The 18,363-nt window shown below is 38.3% G+C and overlaps 1 protein-coding gene across 1 annotated transcript in view; it reads right to left on the bottom strand.

The window, feature by feature from the left end:
* LOC149018145 (Clathrin adaptor complexes medium subunit family protein) overlaps positions 1–17,977 on the bottom strand; it is a 28,285-nt gene extending 10,308 nt beyond the window's left edge. The window contains exons 1-9 of the mRNA XM_089152468.1: positions 17,770–17,977; positions 15,304–15,395; positions 11,572–11,775; positions 5,220–5,336; positions 4,960–5,088; positions 3,158–3,284; positions 750–853; positions 537–641; positions 350–444 (exon numbers count right to left, since the gene is read on the bottom strand). Coding sequence (XP_089008594.1) covers positions 350–444; positions 537–641; positions 750–853; positions 3,158–3,284; positions 4,960–5,088; positions 5,220–5,336; positions 11,572–11,775; positions 15,304–15,395; positions 17,770–17,827 — 1,031 coding nt within the window. The 5' untranslated portion in view covers positions 17,828–17,977. The remainder of the gene's footprint in view (positions 1–349; positions 445–536; positions 642–749; positions 854–3,157; positions 3,285–4,959; positions 5,089–5,219; positions 5,337–11,571; positions 11,776–15,303; positions 15,396–17,769) is intronic.
* Between the last annotated feature and the right edge of the window lie 386 nt (positions 17,978–18,363).

The raw sequence follows: 18,363 nt of genomic DNA, 5'->3' as shown, positions 1-18,363 counted from the left end.
ACTCTTTTACCATAATTAAGATAGCATGTCTCACCGTTTGAGGACCAACCAAAAACCATAAGCTTTCTTTCCCTTACTCCCAATCTCTTACCTCTCCACCCTTCCTTCACTTCTTCTTTCACTTTGATCCAGGTTAATCAACTCTAATCACAAAAAGTAGCATGATACTTCTTTGATATGAATTACTAAAATAAATAGAGAACTACCATTTGTTAAATACAACTTCTTATTGAACAATTAATCTTAGATTCCAAAGTATGAAGCCACACTTTCCCCTTTAATATTGGCAACCACTGATGGCATGATCACAAGGGAGAAACAAACATACAAAGCAAGAAAAGGAGGATACCTATTAGTATATGCTGGAACTGGCATCTGTACTAAAATTGTGTTTGCAGTGATGTTTGACGAGAAATCAGCACGTATTTTAAGGATCACTTCAGCCTGAGACAAAGGTGATTAAGTGTTACAGCTGTCTAAATCAGAAGGCACTCTCAGGCAAACCTTCGTAATACAAGAAAATCAAGTATGTTCACCCTTAAGGACCCTGCTTCTTCAATCAAGGTATTGATCCGGAAAGGAGGCTTGAACTCCTGTGTCATACGGTAGTTCATGACCGGAAATTCACCATCTGGGGGTACCTGGACAACATATGTGGAGTGACATACTGTGCAATAAGATAGGAAAACAAAAGCATCATTTCAATTAAAAATTAATCTTAATGATCATAGTCTGGTAATTTGACTCACCAATGTCAAAGTTCGGTCAACATCAAAACTATCAAGATGGACAGACTCATGGAAGTTACAATCATCTAGAATGACCACCCCTCCTCCACCAGAACTACTATAGCCTGTTGCAGAAAGTAGCACCAACAACATGATATAAAACAGTATTCTAAATTCCACAATGAATGAGAATTTCAAAAAGAACAGAAACACCAGCAACAGACATCTAGTATAACTGTATAATAGAACAAGTCAAATGCAAAATTGAAAAGTAAAACACTATATGCACCTCTTTACCTAAACCTCTCTTCCATACTAAGAAAACTAAGTTAGATGCCAAATAAAAAAGAAAACAACAGAACAATACACATGTTTCACTAAACCACTATCTCACACAGAAAAGATTAAAAACAGAGCAGAGCATGCTAAATCTGATAAAAATTGTGCAAGGTGTCATCCGATCAGGTGCATGGAGCAAACTTAGAGTCACAGCATGATTGAACCACGTCAAAACTGTCCCAGTCACATAGTTTCTCCCTATTTCAACATAAATGGTTCCACCAGTTTGAACCCAAATGATTAGGCTTTCCTCTCACTTCCTCACATGAAATAAAACATATAAAATCAGATTCTCTCACTCCATGATAAATTTCCTATTTTCCTTCCTTCACACGCCCTCTACATCAACCAAAAACACAGTCAACATAATAGAGGTAATTGTTTCCCTTCAAGATTTTCACCTTATCCAAAGTAACAGGGTAACTAATGAAAACTGTTCCACCATTCCCTCTTTTTTTTCCCTAACCCAAAGCCATCCTTGTGTTTGCTCATCACTTCTGCACAGGTATTTTTCCCCCCCCCCCCCCCTTTTCTTTGTCCCTTCTAGTTCCTCTAACCTCCACTACAACCTCTAGTGGCCTTAATTGTGCATGTGGATTCTACATAGAAATGCATCTATAATTATCCCATTTATATTCTTCACACTCTGAACATTAAACAACTAAACAACCAAAACTATCAATATAGTTACAACTGATGTCCCTTCATAAATAATGTATCTAATACTCACACGACTTAAATTTATCCCAACTAAATGGAGTTAATTACATGGATCCTTTAGTAAAACTCTTTGACATGGATGCTAGAATCTTCTCAATGACTCACATCATCACCTATATTCACAAACTTTTCACTTTATGCCCTGGACTTATGGAGCTTCCACAATTAACTTTTATCTTTATATTGGCTCCAAATTCTCACTGTATGGAATATTCAGTACGGAAATCAAAATCACATCTTGCTAAACCACTCAAGTTTAAATGAAAATTTTACCTATGCACCATGAGACATCCAAGGAAGCCCTTCATATTTTTTAATCGAAACAACAACAAAAACAAGCCTTGTCCCAACTAAATGAGGTTGGCTACACGGACTTTTGCCTTCCAATTAGCTCTGTTTGAAGTCATGCTAGATACAAGGCCTAAGCTATGTATATCATTTATCACCACTTCTCTTAATGTTATCATAGGTCTGCCCTAGCTCTTCTAATTCCTTCAATATGGAATATATCACTTCCCCGAACAGGAACATTTACAGGCCTCCATTGAACTTGGCCACCTCAAACGACTTTCTAGCTTATCACTTATCGGAGCTACTCCTAAACCAACTCTAATATGATCATTCATTATCTTATCCATCCTAGTTTTGCCACTCATCCATCTTAACATCCTCATTTCTGTTATACTCAATTTATTTACATGATTCTTTTTAACAACCCAACACTCTGCACCATACATCATAGTTGGTCGAACGATGGTCCTATAAGGTTTTTCTTTAAGCTTTAGAGGAATGCGTCGATCACACAAGACCTTGGACGCGCTTCCCCACTTCATCCACCCTATTTTAATTCTTTGGGAACATCGTCTTCTATATTACCATTTTTATTTATAATTGAACAAAGGTACCTAAAACAATCACCCTGAGGAATCTCCTTATCATCAAGTGTCACCACCCATTTTTTGCCCTCTCATGACCAAAATTACAAACTAGATATTTTGTTTTCATTCTACTTAGTTTAAAGCCTTTTAATTCCAAAGTTGCTCTTCATGATTCTAACTTAGTATTAATCCTACTTGAGTCTTATCTATCAATGCAATATCATCAACAAAAAACATACACCAAGGAACCTCGTCTTGAATGTCTTTTGTTAATGAATCCATTATAAGTGCAAATAAATATAGGCTTAAAGTTGATCCTTGGTATAGCCCAACTGTAATTGGAAATTCATTACTTTGTACCCCAATTGTTTTTTAATCGATATGCTGGACCATAACCTTTCTTTTTCAGTTTACATGCTAAAAATGGAACTTGAAAGTCATAATTTGCAAATGAAAACAATCATTAATATGAGATAATGTGTTGGAAGATACCATAGATAGACCTTCCATCTCTGCCTATGCTCAAGTCCTCATTAAGAGCTAGACGGATTTCTGGATTGCCTGTGAGATAACTCTTCATTTGAATGGTGCCATCAATTTCAGAAGTAAGTATGTAACCCTGCTCAAGCAAAATGTTAGATGACATCAAATATGGATAAAAAATAAGGTACCAGGTCGCATTAGTAATAAAAAGAAAAAAGATATTAACTGTATAATATAAGTTATGTGATGATGATGTTGAAAATATATTAAGATTTTCCATGACAGGTTGTGTGGTTATATGTATGCATATGAGACAGGTGAAGAAGAGTATGATATATGTAAACAAGAGTACAAGTTATGTAAATAAGTGTATGAGACATGTGAATCAACTCTATGGTTTGACAAAGATAGAAATATGAAAAATGACCCGGTGAATACATTCCATTTCCAACTGGGGGTTAGATACCGGATGAAGTTTCTTACAAGCTGTTTTTCAGGACTACCAAGTCATTTCTTGGAATTATGAATTATTCTTCAGAAGTACCAGCTACCTTCGAGATCACAAGCCATTCATTAGGACAACAAGAATATGAGTTCAAGTACAAGTGCAAGAATGAGTCATGTCATTCCTCTCCCAGGCTGCAGTACTAGATGCAAAATTGAATTGATGACATGAGGCCAGGCTAACCTCTTCTAAAGAATGCACTGACAGTATTTCACGATATTGGCTAAGAAACCACTCAACAGTGAAATGTTATATTTACACACTATCATTGAAGCTCATTTGTAGCATAACATGTTTTCCTCACTGAGCCGTCAGTTCATCCCAGTTCTGTGCTTCTTTTTACAATGATGAGTTCATATATGAGGTGTACAGAGCTCCAGATTCTATAGGATGTGAAGTGCAAGGGTCATACTACTGAAAAAGCCATGAGAACTTAATATGTTTGATGAACAACGTGATAATGCAATTGTTTGATGTAATATAATTTTGTCAACTATGCTGAGATTTTGTATTTGCCACCAGCAGATCTATATATTATATACAATTGTAAACCTTATATCCAGCTTCAAGTGTAGGTGAGTCTTCCCCTGAATATATATGTGATACACCGGAGTTGGATTATTATGCCAATGTCAATGGTGTTTTCTGACCAATGCTCATTAAGGAAGCACCTTTTGCGCTGTCTGGATTTTGGGTTGTCATAGTAGCTAACAAAGCACCATGGGTTAAAAAGAGTCAACGCTATAGTGGAGATAATTAGCAGGAGACAATTAGCAACAGAAATAAAGAGCTGTGTTTAAAATAAGGCAATATCATGTAAATATAGTGGGATATGCTTCTATATATGGATCTTAGAGCCTTTGTAAGGTTGATTTTCCCCATTTCTTAAAAGATGAACCAAATTCATGAAGCAGACCAGCTTCAACAAGAATGAATTGGTTTTTCCAAGCATTATTTTGCATCTTTCATTTCAATTGACAAAATATATTGTTATTCCAACTTTCTGAGAAATGAAATAAGTGTATATTTCAAAATACAATGTATTCCGACTTTCTGAGAAACAAGAGAAGTGTATATTTCAAGATTGGATCACCAATGCAGCAAAAATTTGAATGCCATTTTTTTTTTCTTTCAAGAAAAAGTGCAAGGATAAAATGATAATTAACAAATATAGTAATCTGATAAAATGAAAGATCAGCATAAGAGCTTCAGAAGAAGAAAAACACATTGGCAAACATCCTTACTCTCTTTGACGATTAACAGTAGAATAGCATGTAAGAAATTAATCAAAATGCAACATACTCACACTGGAGCTGAATGTGACACTTATTTTCTCAATAATGTCAACAAATATTTCCTCTCTTTTCCTACCCCCAGGTTCATTTGCTACAACAGATTTTGTAACAGCTGTACCTGGCATTCTTTTGTTGCTTTGCTGCAGAAATGAAAATTTTAAAGCAGAACCAATTATTTCCATATAATAATTAGTAAAAAAAAAAAAATAAAATAAAAGGTAAGCTAAGTAGGATCTATTTAAAAATGTAATTGACCAGACAACCCGAATACCATGAACATAGCCGCAGGGCCAAGGGAAGGCAAACGTGCTGCATCTACAACAATTGGTTCATTAAAGACAAAGGACTTCAGTAATTCAGTAGACGTCGTTTGTACATAACCAAAGTCCTGTTACAAACAAAAGGTGGTCAGCAGGCACATGTAGAACACCTAAAACGGACAGAAATGCTAACTTCCTTCAAAATCAGCTTAAGGCCTCACCGTTACAGCAGTCACAAAAATGAAAATGAAAATGAAAATGAAAATAATGATCAAGTTTTCATGATTAAAAAAGAACGAGTATTACTAAATTATTTAAGAATAATGATAATATAAAAAGTATACCTACACAGACGTTTAAGGAAAGGATATGCTTAACAAAAAATGTCTTGAATTTCGGTTCAAAAAAAGTTTAATACGAAAGAGTTCCATCACCTTGAAGCAAAACTCTTACTGTTAAGCAAACGGCCTGAGAGTGAGAAGTTGAAGATTTTTGAAATGTACAAGAATGTGATAGTCCCCTGTTACTTAAACCCCCTGATTGTAATGCTATTGTTGAAACGGAAAGAAAAATCAAGGGACAGGATTCCAGAAAAGTCCTTTTCACTTAAAAATATTAACTTTCCAACCAAAAATCCCTTTTTTTAATCCCAATGGGTCCTAAAAAGTTCTCAAAATTTACAAGATTGACACCATTGCTTTCCATGTTATTTCTGACCTGTGGGCCCATAGCCCATAGCCCATAGCGACCAAAATTTGGGGTTTTGAAGCTGAAGGTTACATTACCATACTATAGAGTATGGTTTTTATTGCATAGGCAGAAATATGGCCGTGGTCTGGGAGCAGAAATCTCAAGTATTTTTGTAACTGAGACAAGATGGCCTGTGAGCCAAATAGACGAAAAACAGTGTCATATCTCAAACCAAGATCCCCACACATAAAATCCCCATATCTTGATCGAGTTCATCAAGATCCTGATAGAACTTGACCAATTTGACTCTCTCAATATGTTGGTTGAGTTCTACTAGGAGTTCAACTCTATTAGAGTTTTTATTCATGCAAATTTCTATTTCTTGTTACCCACATAAGGGTATTTATATAATAGTGTACTTTCCACTTAATTATAAATAGAGGGCTTTGAGATCACATTGATCAATAAGCCACTCTACCACAATCGGCTTTCTCAACATGGTATCAGAGCCTCGAGACGATTAGGGACACACAAAAACAGACAGAAAGAAGAAGAGAAGAGAGAGAAGAACTCTTAAGAAAATATTTCTTGATTTAGTTTCTGTAACAAGGATGATTTTTTTTGTTAAGCCTGCATTTTTGCGAAGCAGACTCGTTCAACTTATTTACCTTCTCTTCATAATTAAAAATCTATTCCTTTTGTGCTAATTCATATTGATGTGTGGGGCCCCTGCCGACGTGTGTCTATTACTGGCCATAGATAGTTTGTTACTTTTATTAATTGTCACTCTCGTTCTACATGGATTTATCTTTTAAAACAAAAAATGAGGTTATCCGATGTTTTTGTGATTTTTGTAATATGATTAAAACTCAATTCAATGCCACTGTGAAGATCCTTCGCAGTGACAATGGCACAAGAGTATATGGTGAGTTTCAAAGATATCTCTCTGACTCTGGCATAATACACCAGACTAGTTGCTGATACGGCTGCCTAAAATGGGGTTGCCGAAATGAAGAATCAGCATCTTTTAGAGATAGCCCGTTCAATTATGATTCCTATGAATGTACCTGACCAATACTAAAGTTATGTTATACTCATTGTTTCTTACCTTATGAATAGAATGCCCATTAGGATACTTGGTTTTAAATGTCCTAATGAGATTCTCCAGGGAGCCTCCTTTTTATTATTCCACCAAAGACTTTTGAATGTGTGTTATGCCAGAATCACAACCCACCAGAGTAAGCTAACTCCCCGCGGCCTACGCTGCATATTTCTGGGGTATTCTGCTACTCAGAAAGGGTACAAATGTTATCATCCTCCTCCTAAGAAAACCATTGTATCCATAGATGTCATTTTTAATGAGTCTTGTCCTTACTATACGCCTCTCCAAGGGAAGAGTCCTAGAAGAGAGGTGCTCTTTCTAACTCTAGACTTTTCTATCACACCACTACAACACAACTTAAGAGTTCAAGAAGTGTTTCCTGACCAAGGGGAGACTTCAGCCAATATATACCTGAGGACTCTAATTCTCCCCCTCCGTTTTCTAAACCATGTGAAAAACCTGGTCAGGGGGAGACCACTCTTGTAAGGGACACTATTAAGGTTTTTCAAAACAAGATTGACCATAATAAGGAGGTGCAGACTTATCAAAGGAAGAATTACAACCGGCTAAAGCAGGTGGAGAAAGGTGACACATTACCACTTCAGTCTCCTGCTCCAAAATCAGATTCTACTGTTCTCCTTGAGGTAACTTCTTCTGATCTTCCTATTGTTATTAGAAAAAGAGTCCGATCTTGTACTCAGCATCCCATAGCTAAATATGTCTCTTATGACTTTTTGTCTGACTTTTACCGTGCTTTTATATCCTCTTTATTATCTATATATGTTCCTAAAAGTTGGCAAGAAGCCTATGCTAATAAGATATGGAAGACAGCTATAGTAGAGGAAATGCAGGCAATGAAGAAAAATGAAACTTGGGAGCTGGTTACACTTCCCCTAGGAAAAAAAACCAGTGGGTTGCAAATGGGTGTTTGTGGTTAAACAAAATATGGATGGATCAGTCAACAAGTTGAAGGCTAGACTAGTTGCAAGTTTACCCAAACCTATGGAATTGATTATCAAGAGACTTTTGCCCTAGCTGCGAAACTGAACACTGTCAAAGTTCTATTGTCTGTAGCTGTAAACAAAAACTGGAATTTGCACCAACTAGACGTAAAGAATGCCTTCTTACATGGGAAGTTAGAGGAAGAAGTCTATATGGAAATCCCACATGGTTTCTCCAATGACAATACTGTAGGGAAAGTTTGTCGGTTGAAGAGGTCAATTTATGGGTTAAAACAGTCTCCTAGATGCTGGTTTGGACGCCTCCTAAAGGCAATGACTTCTATTGGGTACAAGCAAAGCAATGCTGATCATACATTATTTGTTAAAGAAATCGGTACTAACATCACACTTCTCAATTTCTCATTGTTTATGTGGACGATATTGTTATCACAGGGAATGATGGTGAAGAAATTCAAAGGTTGAAGAACTTTCTTGGCAGAGAGTTTGAGATTAAAGATCTAAGGAAGTTACAGTACTTCTTAGGGATTGAGGTGGCTCGATCAAAGAAAGGTATATTCTTATCCCAAAGAAAGTATGTCCTAGACTTATTATTAGAAGTGGGAATATTGAGGTGTAAAGCAGTTGATACCCCTATTGAAGCTGGAGCAAAACTTAAAGAAAAAGAGGGAGAACCAGTGGACAAGGAAGATACCAAAGGCTGGTAGGGAAGCTTATTTACTTGTCCCACACTAGGCCAGACATCGCTTATGCCGTGGGGATAGTGAGCCAATTCATGCATGATCCATATTTAGCTCATATGAAGGTTGTTGCCAGAATATTACAATATTTGAAGGGAACTCCTGGAAAAGGAATACTTTTGTCACCCATTGATAATCTAAGAGTAGAAGCATACATTGATGTAGACTAGGCGGGATCTCCAAACAGGAACTCAATTTTAGGTTATTATACCTTTGTTGGAGGTAATCTAGTTACTTGGAGAAGTAAGAAACAGAATGTGATAGCTTTATCCAGTACCGAAGCTAAATATAAAGCTATGGTTCATGGAGTTTGTGAGCTACTATGGTTAAACGGCTTGCTACAAAATATTAGAGTCCAAGTTCCAAACCCTATGATGTTATAGTGACAACAAGGTTGCTATTAGTATTACTAATAATCCTGTACAACATTATCGAACTAAGCACATTGAAATTGACAGGTTTTTTGTCAAAGGAAAGCTGGAACAAGGGCTTATCTGCATGCCTTTTGTGAGGTCTAGAGACCAAGTGGCACATGTTTTCACTAAGGGTTTGAAAGAAAGAGATTTCCTTCCTATTGTAGGCAAGTTGGGCATGACTAATATCTATGCCTCAACTTGAGGGAGAGTGTTAGATGAGTTCTACTAGGAGTTCAACTCTATCAGTGTTTTTATTCATGTAAATTTCTATTTCTTGTTACCCAAGTAAGGGTATTTATGTAATAGTGTATTTTCCACTTAATTATAAATAGAGAGCTTTGAGATCACATTGATCAATAAGCCATTCCACCACAATTGGCTTTCTCAACACAATATTGTGGACTCTTGGAACTATAAAATCAAATGCTATCACACCCTATCTGAACCACCAATTTCATGTATGACCACCATACCCCACTGGCACACTACAACATCAAAGATCACATAGTTTTAGGCTTTTAGCCATCTTACATCCACACCCTAGATCACAATATCAATGGCACAAAGAGAATCCATTAATCATTAGCAGCAGAAATAAAGTTAAATTATATCATAATTTGGCTCCCTTCCCCCTCAAAAAAATTCACCACCTCCTCAACATTGGACCTCCTCCGAACCCCTTCCCCTCCCCCCCTTGGCCCCCATTGGTCTAGTTCAAAGGTCATATCCCCCGCCATTCACTTACCCTATGGAGAGCCCTCATGCTTGCCCTCCCCACCCAAGCCTTCATCATTAGCCATCACATCCTTGCTAACCCAAATTGTACCCTTTGTTGGAGTGACCATGAAGACATTGACCACCTCTTTTTCCTTTGCCCTTTCTCCAATTCCCTTTGGAGAAAAGCCCTTGCCTCAATTTGGCCTCGTTCACATCGCTCCTTCGGATTTGCTAGGGATTGGTCTTGAATTTTGAGGAGTTTCTCAGGTTCTTCCATTTGTGACCGGATTGGTAAGCTAGTCTTCAGTGCTTTTATTCATCACCTTTGGTGAGAGAGCAACCTTAGAAGATGGACCTCCAAATCCTGTTCAATTAACATGATTTGGAAAGCCATCTATTTTGATGTTTCTGCTAGAGTTTCTTCTATCCCCCATCCCCCGGTAAATGACATCCCAAGGAATAGGCTCATTTTTGTATCCTGGGGTCTCACATCCTCTTTCTAGTCTCCCCTTTTGAGGCTATTTGTTATTTCTTCCTTCGTTTATTATATTATTCACTCATCCAAAAAAAAAAGATAAATTATATTAGTAAATGACTAACGTGCTCATGAACTAATATCAAAATATCATCTACTGTGTTATTACGTGCAAAGCACCATTACATGGCATCAAAATTACCTACAAAAGGCTCCATACCAAGCTTTAGGCCCAAACTGGTCAAAACCCGACCAAGATAGACAAACAAGTTCACAATCCACAAAACGCACCAACTCATTGACATCTCACCAAGATCTCAGTCCAACTTGGTTTTTTGGAACACCAAGATGGACTCCAAGAACGATTCTTAAAATCATGCTTTGTTGCAATGCTTCTCTCTGGCACTCTTATTACCATAAGAACCAAACTATGGCTCCAATAGGTACTAACAGAGACATGAAATTGAATTAAGGAGAAGACCAAAGCTGGAGTAGAGTTCAGCTAGAACTGTTGAAAGAAATGACTGAATGAAAACTTTACTTTCAATGAGCCCCAACCCTACCCTTCTTGCCTGTATACATTGATAAACCCTCTAGTATAAATCCATTAATCCCTACAATCATTCCTCCAATGCAGGTTACAACCATAAAACCTATTACAAGTCCCAAAACATCACTTGCAAATGAATATCTATGACTTCACATAGGAACTCTAATGTCTGTATATGGTCATAAAGTAAGCCTTCTTCACACATATATAACCAGAGTTTCAGTTTCCAAAAATACTGTTCTCATATTCTAATATCTAGGCAATTACGCACCTAGCTTAGTTCATAAAAAAACCAAAGAAACATTCCAAAATAGAAAACTGTACAGATATCCCCAAGAATTTAAAGCATTGTACAAGCATTGCCTTTCTGATCAGGATGCATGCCACCTCATGGGCTACTTCATGTTTCAACTTTCAACAAAAAGCATTCCCCAATTAAAATAATCAAATAAGAACACAAATGTTTCAGTATTTTTGCAGAAAACACTATCATGCTGCTAACTAGCCAAGAAGATCTTTTGAAAGATGTATTAAACGGTCTAATTGCATGAAAACAGAAAAGGGATGCAGAATATTATACTTGAAATGTCTAAAATAATAATTCAAAAACAAGATGGTATGAGGCAATACTTAACAGAAAAGGGATGCAGAATCTTATACTTGAAATGTCTAAAATAATTATTCTAAAACAAGACAGTATGAGGCAATACTTACAATGACTTCATCAAGCAACTCATAGACAAGAACAAAGTTCTTTCTTAATGAATCTTCATTTAGAATGCCCAAGTAATCTTTGATGACACGTGCAATGCGTTGTAACAGCTCCAAAACAAGAGTAGGCGACAGATTGACCCTTGTGGTCGAAACAAAAAACAATCCAGCAACCTTGACGTGAAAGTAGTTCACCCCATCCAAGTTCTACTCACATCATGCGTGGAGGGACACAAAATTGCCACATAAGAATAGTCAAAGATAGGCAATTAAAATCAGCTAATAATCACATTATTTGGACAATACGACCTAAAACTAAACAAGGTAGGAAGCCCAAAATACCAAACAAGTAATAATGCATCAATCATGAATATGTAATAAAGACTGGAGATATATGAAGAAGGTAGATATCAGCGTCATTGAGAGAACATGAAAGCAAGATGATATGTTAGTTCATTGTAAAGGAGCAAAAAAAACTAACAAAAGATTCATTTCCTTCCTTTCAAATTCTGTTAAGTCATAATTAAAAATTACTGCAATAAAAACAGCACATTCTAAATAGTGAAAGAATGAAATCACAAGTTTCCCACCCAAATTCTATAAAAGTAGATCTAACAACTGAAATAGATAAAAAGCCTGTCTGCATAGAACCTGATTCCAAACTTAGCTTGAGCAAAGGCTCTGCCCTGTACAACTTCTTGATACTTGACTTAGTGCATCTGAGTCCCTTGGGTCTATATAGTCTGTCCCACAGTTTTTTTTTTTTTTTTTTTTTTTTTGGGGGGGGGGGGGGGGGGGGAGGATGAATAAATAATTAAATTAGACAAAGGAAGAAAATGCAAAGAGGAGGGAGGGAGGGAGACAAAAGCTATCAAGAGGAAAGCTGGAATGAGGAGATGAGACCCTAGGAGCTAACAATAAGCCTATTCCTAGGAGTGTCATCAACCAAGGGATGGAGAATAGAGAGAAATCTATAGGAAACATCAAAACAGATGGCATTCCAAATCATGTCCAAAAGCCGAGACTTAGAGGTTCATCTCATAAGATTGCGCTCCCACCACAAGTGGTGGATGGTGGCTCCAAAGACTAGCTTACCTACTTGGTCACAAATGGATGAGCCAAAAAATTTTCTCAAAATCCAAACCCAATCTCAAGCAAAACCATAGGATGGTCTCGACCGAGGCCAAATGGAAGCAAGGGCTACTTTCCAAAGAGAACAGGAGAAGGGGCAAGAGAAGAAAAAGTGATCGAGGTCCTCTGAACCATTCCAACAAAGAATGCAGTTAGGGTTACCTAAAATATGACAGCTAATGAGAAATGATTGGGTGGGGAGAGCCAAGTTGAGGGCTCTCCAAAGACCATTGGTGATGAAAGAGGGGGGGAGGATTTAGGAATGCAGGTTCCATAGGCAGTGCGGGGGCCAAGAAGAGTGAGCAGGATACCCATCAGATGCCACGGATCAAGCCAGAAAAACGTGGAGGACCCGGAGGAGATTTGAATGGAAATAGTAGAAAGAGCTTGGGGACACAAAAGTAGGAGTTTCCTCCAAACCCAGGATGGGTTGGAGGGGGCATGAGCGGTCCAAATAGAGTCCAATTTGAGAATGTGGGAGTAAACCCAAGAAACCCATATGGAGTTATGCTTAGAAGCAATCTTCCAGATGAGTTTCAGGAGGCAAGCCAAATTAACATCTTGGATGTGACGAAATCCCAAGGCCCCTTCAGATTTTGGACAGCAGACAGCAGCCCAAATGATGGGGTGAAGGAAGTGAGAGAATTCTTGACCCTTCCAGACGAAGGCATAGAAGAGGGATTCCATGGCATGAATGGTAGATTTGGGGATGGAAAAGATACCACACCAATAAAGGAAGGAAGATTGGAGAACTGAACAGATGAGCACCACTGCCAGCATAGGAGAGAAGCTTTCCTTTCCAGAGTTGGAGCTTTTCCGAATATGGTCAAGCATCGGGGCACAATGGTGGCGGGTGAGTCTACCAGGAATAGGGGGAGGGGCCAAGATAGGTCACAGGGAAGGAACCAGGCTTAAACCCAGAGAGCTACAAGAGAGAGGAGCAGACAGAATAAGGGACACCCAAAAGGAAAAGGGTAGATTTCTCAAAGTTAACCCGAAGGCCAAAGAGGGCCTCAAAGGTGGAGAGAGTCAAGGATGGAAGAGATAGAAGAGTGATTGGATTTGGAGAAGATCATGAGATCGTCCCATAGGCAAGATGGGTAAGCTTGAGGGACTTACACTTGGGGATGGGGGAGATAAGGAGCTGGTCAATTTTGGATTGAAGGAGGCGAAAGAGGACTTCTAGAGCCAAGGAGAAGAGATAAGGAGAGAGAGGACAACATTACCGGATACCAACTCGAGAAGGAAAGTAACCAGCAGGGGAACCATTGATGATAATGGAGAAATGAGGGGTGAAGATGCAAATTTCGATCCAATGGGAAAAGGAGGGGGGAATCCCATGCAAGAGAGCCCGACAAACGGGGCCAAGGGCGGGGAGGGGAGGCCCCCAACACCCCACAAAGGAGGACAACGCGGAGAGAAGGAAGATGGAGCACCGGGGGCCGCAAAGGTCCAAGGACCAGAGATGAATGATAGATGAGTTACAAAGGGAGTAAGCGAAATTAGAAGAGAGGAGGCCCGGTTTTTGGGGATGAGGCAAAGGAAAGTTTGGTTAATTGAGGAGAATTGGGAAGGGTTAAGGAAAAAACTACAAATAGCACGGACAGATCGCCTAGGAAAACCGGGGTACGAAGAAGCCCATACTAAAGCAATCAGGGCCAGGGGCTCGATTGGCTTTGTGGAACCGGATGGCAAAGAGGATTTCCTCAGAAGAGGGGATGGAGCGAAGAGAATCTAAAAAGGATGAATCTACAAACTTATTGAGGAAAAGGGGGGGGGGGAAGAGAGGAGGGGGGGGGAGAGAAGGCAAAGAGAGGAGACTAGAGAAGAAAGAGATAACTTCGGCCTTGATACTAGGGGGTCATAGACCCAAGAACCACTCTTAGTGAGGAGGAAAGAAATGGAGTTATAGTTGAGGAGAGCTTTTAGGGAATGGAGAAAGTAAGCAATGTTGGCATCCCCAAGCTCGAGCCACTTAATTCTCGCTTTTTGGAGAAGGAAGCTCTCCTCTTGGGAGACTAGGGAGGAAAGATCCGAGGAGAGGGATTTTTTGTCCTCCGCAAGAGAAGGGTTGAGGGGGTCATAATGGAGAAGGATTTGGACCCTAGAAAGTTTAGAACGACAAGAGGAGACCTAAGAGGAAATATTTCCAAAAGTGGAAGAATTCCAAGATCGGAAGGCATCGTTAGTATTCCTAAGCTTGAGAGCAAAGGCAACAAGGGGAAGAGAGTGAAAATGGACCGGGAGAGCCCAAGCAGTTATGATTAGAGCTATCTTTATTTCCATAGGACCAATTCCAATGGATGACTACCACAACTGGCAGCTCCTTCAAGGAGACTTGTAAATTCTTAAATGAAACAAGCAATGGTTCAAAGCATAAGAACGAATTGACTTTTCCACAGAAGTTTAACAAAATCCAAGTGTTCATTCTATTTTTAAGAGTCCTTTTACCAAAAAAATGGATAATAGCAAACTACTTAGGAAGGCTTGTGGTGACTACTGAGCCTGCATGTTTAACATTGTCAGTCAGCACCACACCCTCTCTTCATTTGTTATGAGTACTTGGGAAAATCAACTTGACCACTTCAGAAAAAAAATACCTACAAAAACAGGTGGTGCCTCCTCTTCATCTTCCTTCCAAAACTTTACTTTGCGAAAGAATATCTCTGTACTTCCTTTTGGTACATCACCACGATCTGTATTCAAGTAAATAGGAAGTTAGTACAAGTCTATTATGTTATAAAGGTCTTCAGAGTGAAACGGTACCTGCAAAAGTTCTAAATTGAGTAATGTCCACTAACTTCAAGCACAAGAATATTAAGAACTGACAATAAAGAACTAAAAGAACTCATGCACAATTTTATTTTATTTTTTAATAGGTTACATAAGAATTGAGCTTTTGATCAGAGAAAACAAAGGCCCACAGCTAACCAAAAAAAAAAAAAAAAAAAAAAGAACTCTCTAAAAAAAAAAAAAAAGGACCCAAGATTTTGGGGGGGGGGAATTCATCCCCCGAGGGAGGGCCGGGGGACACAATTACGGCCGGGGCAGGGGCAGAAAGCTGTAAACGATCAAGCAAAACAAGCCCCAAAGTCTATGAAGGCATCTAAACCCCAAATAACAACAATATGCCTGTTCTCAAAGAAGGGTCTATGTGGGGACTATATGAAGTTGAGAGTTGATATCATTAAAGATGGATTTTCAAAATCAAATTACTAGACTGAGAACTGGAGGTCCATCTCAAAAGATTCTGCTCAATCCAAGAAAGATAATTGAAATTCAACATGAAAAGTGTCAAACTTGAAAACTTTTTTATTTTAACAGTTAGATGGTTTATATTTTTTAATAAGTGTGACTTTTTCCACCTCAAATTCATTGTTGTAAGGAGAGTAGGCAACCCAAGGCATTGGAGGAAGACATGGCAAACACCTGGGCAATCTAGGCATGTGGTATATAATTATATGCAATCTAGGTATGTGGTATATAATTATATGCAATCTAACTTATACAAGATGCTCTCTTCCTAGACTAGGGACTATAGTGTCAGAGAAATCTGAGTAAATGTGTTGCAATGAAGACAGGAATTAAGTTCAGAATGACTTCTTGAGTACAATGCAGCCTCATCATTCAGCATTGTAGTGAACAACCAAGGCATTGTAGAAGATTACATGATAGTTCAAGGATCAATAAAAATATTGCTTCCCACTCCTAGAGGAAACCTTAACAAATAAGCTGCTGTAAGTACTGACAATAGAATTTACCCAAAAAAAAAAAAAAGTAATGCTGATATCTGATTATAGAGGTGGGAAAAGTCTGGGTCTTTAATACTTGGGTCTCAGTTTGCAGCCCTACCATCACACTTAACGTGATTCAATAAGAAGGTGAACATAGAACAAGGACCAGAGTGGTCTCCGCCGGAAAAGCTTCGAACGACGGGGCAATTGCCTGAAAGATTTGATAGAAGGCACTCTCCCCCCCCCCCCCCCCCAATTTCCCTTTTTCTCAAACAGGGGCAGAAAAATTCTGCCGAAAGCATAGGTTCAAGAACCTGCCCCCAAGCAATTCAAGCAAAAAGAAATGTATAAGAGAGAGCACAGCAAAATTATTTTCAGGTTTTCCAAGTATGGTCCAATACCATGTTCAAAAGCAATCAAAGTAAATAGAAAAGATAAAGAATGTAAGATATAACATGGTCCGATCGTGCAAGAAGGAAGACCTACATCCACAGCGGTGAATCTACCATTCTACTTGTTCTTTTGGGGAGGATTTTTTTCTCTTTAAATAGAGTATTATTGTGATAATAATTTTGGTTACTGCTACCCAATATCACCCAATTCCCTGCAGTCTTTGAATTGGTGTTATCCTCTTTTTGATTTCCTACTGTGTTGCCATTAGGATCCGAAATCTCGCCAACAAGTGGCAATTGAATCAACGACATTGATAAGTCATTTTCACCCCATTAATCTAATTCTGCCGTAAAGATGCACAGTAGTTTAGACATCTCCATCCTCCGATGCCCGTCTCTTTCAAGGTTTGAACTTATTCTCCTATGAGACTCAGGATAGTGAATGCAGACTAACTTGTTGAAATTGACAAAACTATTGTGAAGATCAATAATTTAGCATAAGAAGCAGGATATTATGGGAACAAAATGCAATTATATAGTAGTTTAATAGCTGGTTATCACAGTGACAAAACAAACTGCCAATAAGATCTATTTTTGCGGAGAGGCATTACCACGCAAATTTTTTTTTTTTTTCATCACCTTATATATTTTTACATAATTTTGATGTTCATTATTCAAGCTTTCAGTGACCAATTTGATTAAGAAAATAACCACGATCCGGGAAATTAAACCTTCAAATTTTCAATATACGAAAGAATGTAGAAGAAAAAGAAGAAATTCAGAGACCTAATGCTTCAGAGGAAAATTCAACAGCAAAAGTTCGCCCAATCAGATTTTGAATGCAAGAATAGGGTTCAAACTATCAAGATTCATTTCTAATGGATATCGAGCTCGAATGAGATTTAGAACAAATCGTTTAAAGCAGAAACAGAAAAAGGACTTACAGTCACGGAACACTATGTTGTCACCCCTTTGCGAAAGAACAAAGAACTGCGAGATCATTGTCGACTTTTCTGTGTGATGAGGAAAATGAAAGATCAAATCCCAGATCGCTTCAGTCTGATCTTATCGTGAATATCGTCGAGGTACTTGAGAGTTCAGACTTCAGATGTCGAAGACAAAGAAGGAATTATCGGTCGTATGTTCCTTTCGGCATTTACCGATTTACGCCTGACTAGGGTGTCAGCACGTCGGTTCGGTCCGACACGTTTTGCTGATCCGGATCGCTTTTTCCGTGCGCCGAAACAAACCTTCCATATGGTCCACTTTTGTTGATTCGAGTTGGTTTTTCATAATCAAATCGAAACCAGTTTTTGACGAAAAGTCTTCTTGGTAGATCTAAACCAATGTTGGGTTTCTTTTCATTTTTTTGGGTTAAACAGGCACTTTATATTAATAATATGTTAAAGATATTACATAACATCTAGAACGAAAGTAATTGTAGCCATTATGGTTTTGCTCAACAATATCTAAGACCCGGTGTGGCAAATGATCAACTTGAAGCTCTATTTCAGCCTCATTTGAAACTAAACCAGCCA

This window comes from Hakea prostrata, chromosome 4, assembly GCF_041222555.1.
Source record: "Hakea prostrata isolate BN-2017 chromosome 4, UWA_Hpros_2, whole genome shotgun sequence".
NCBI lineage: Eukaryota > Viridiplantae > Streptophyta > Magnoliopsida > Proteales > Proteaceae > Hakea > Hakea prostrata.
Note: the sequence above shows the minus strand (reverse complement) of the source record. Positions and strands in the feature narration are given on the sequence as shown.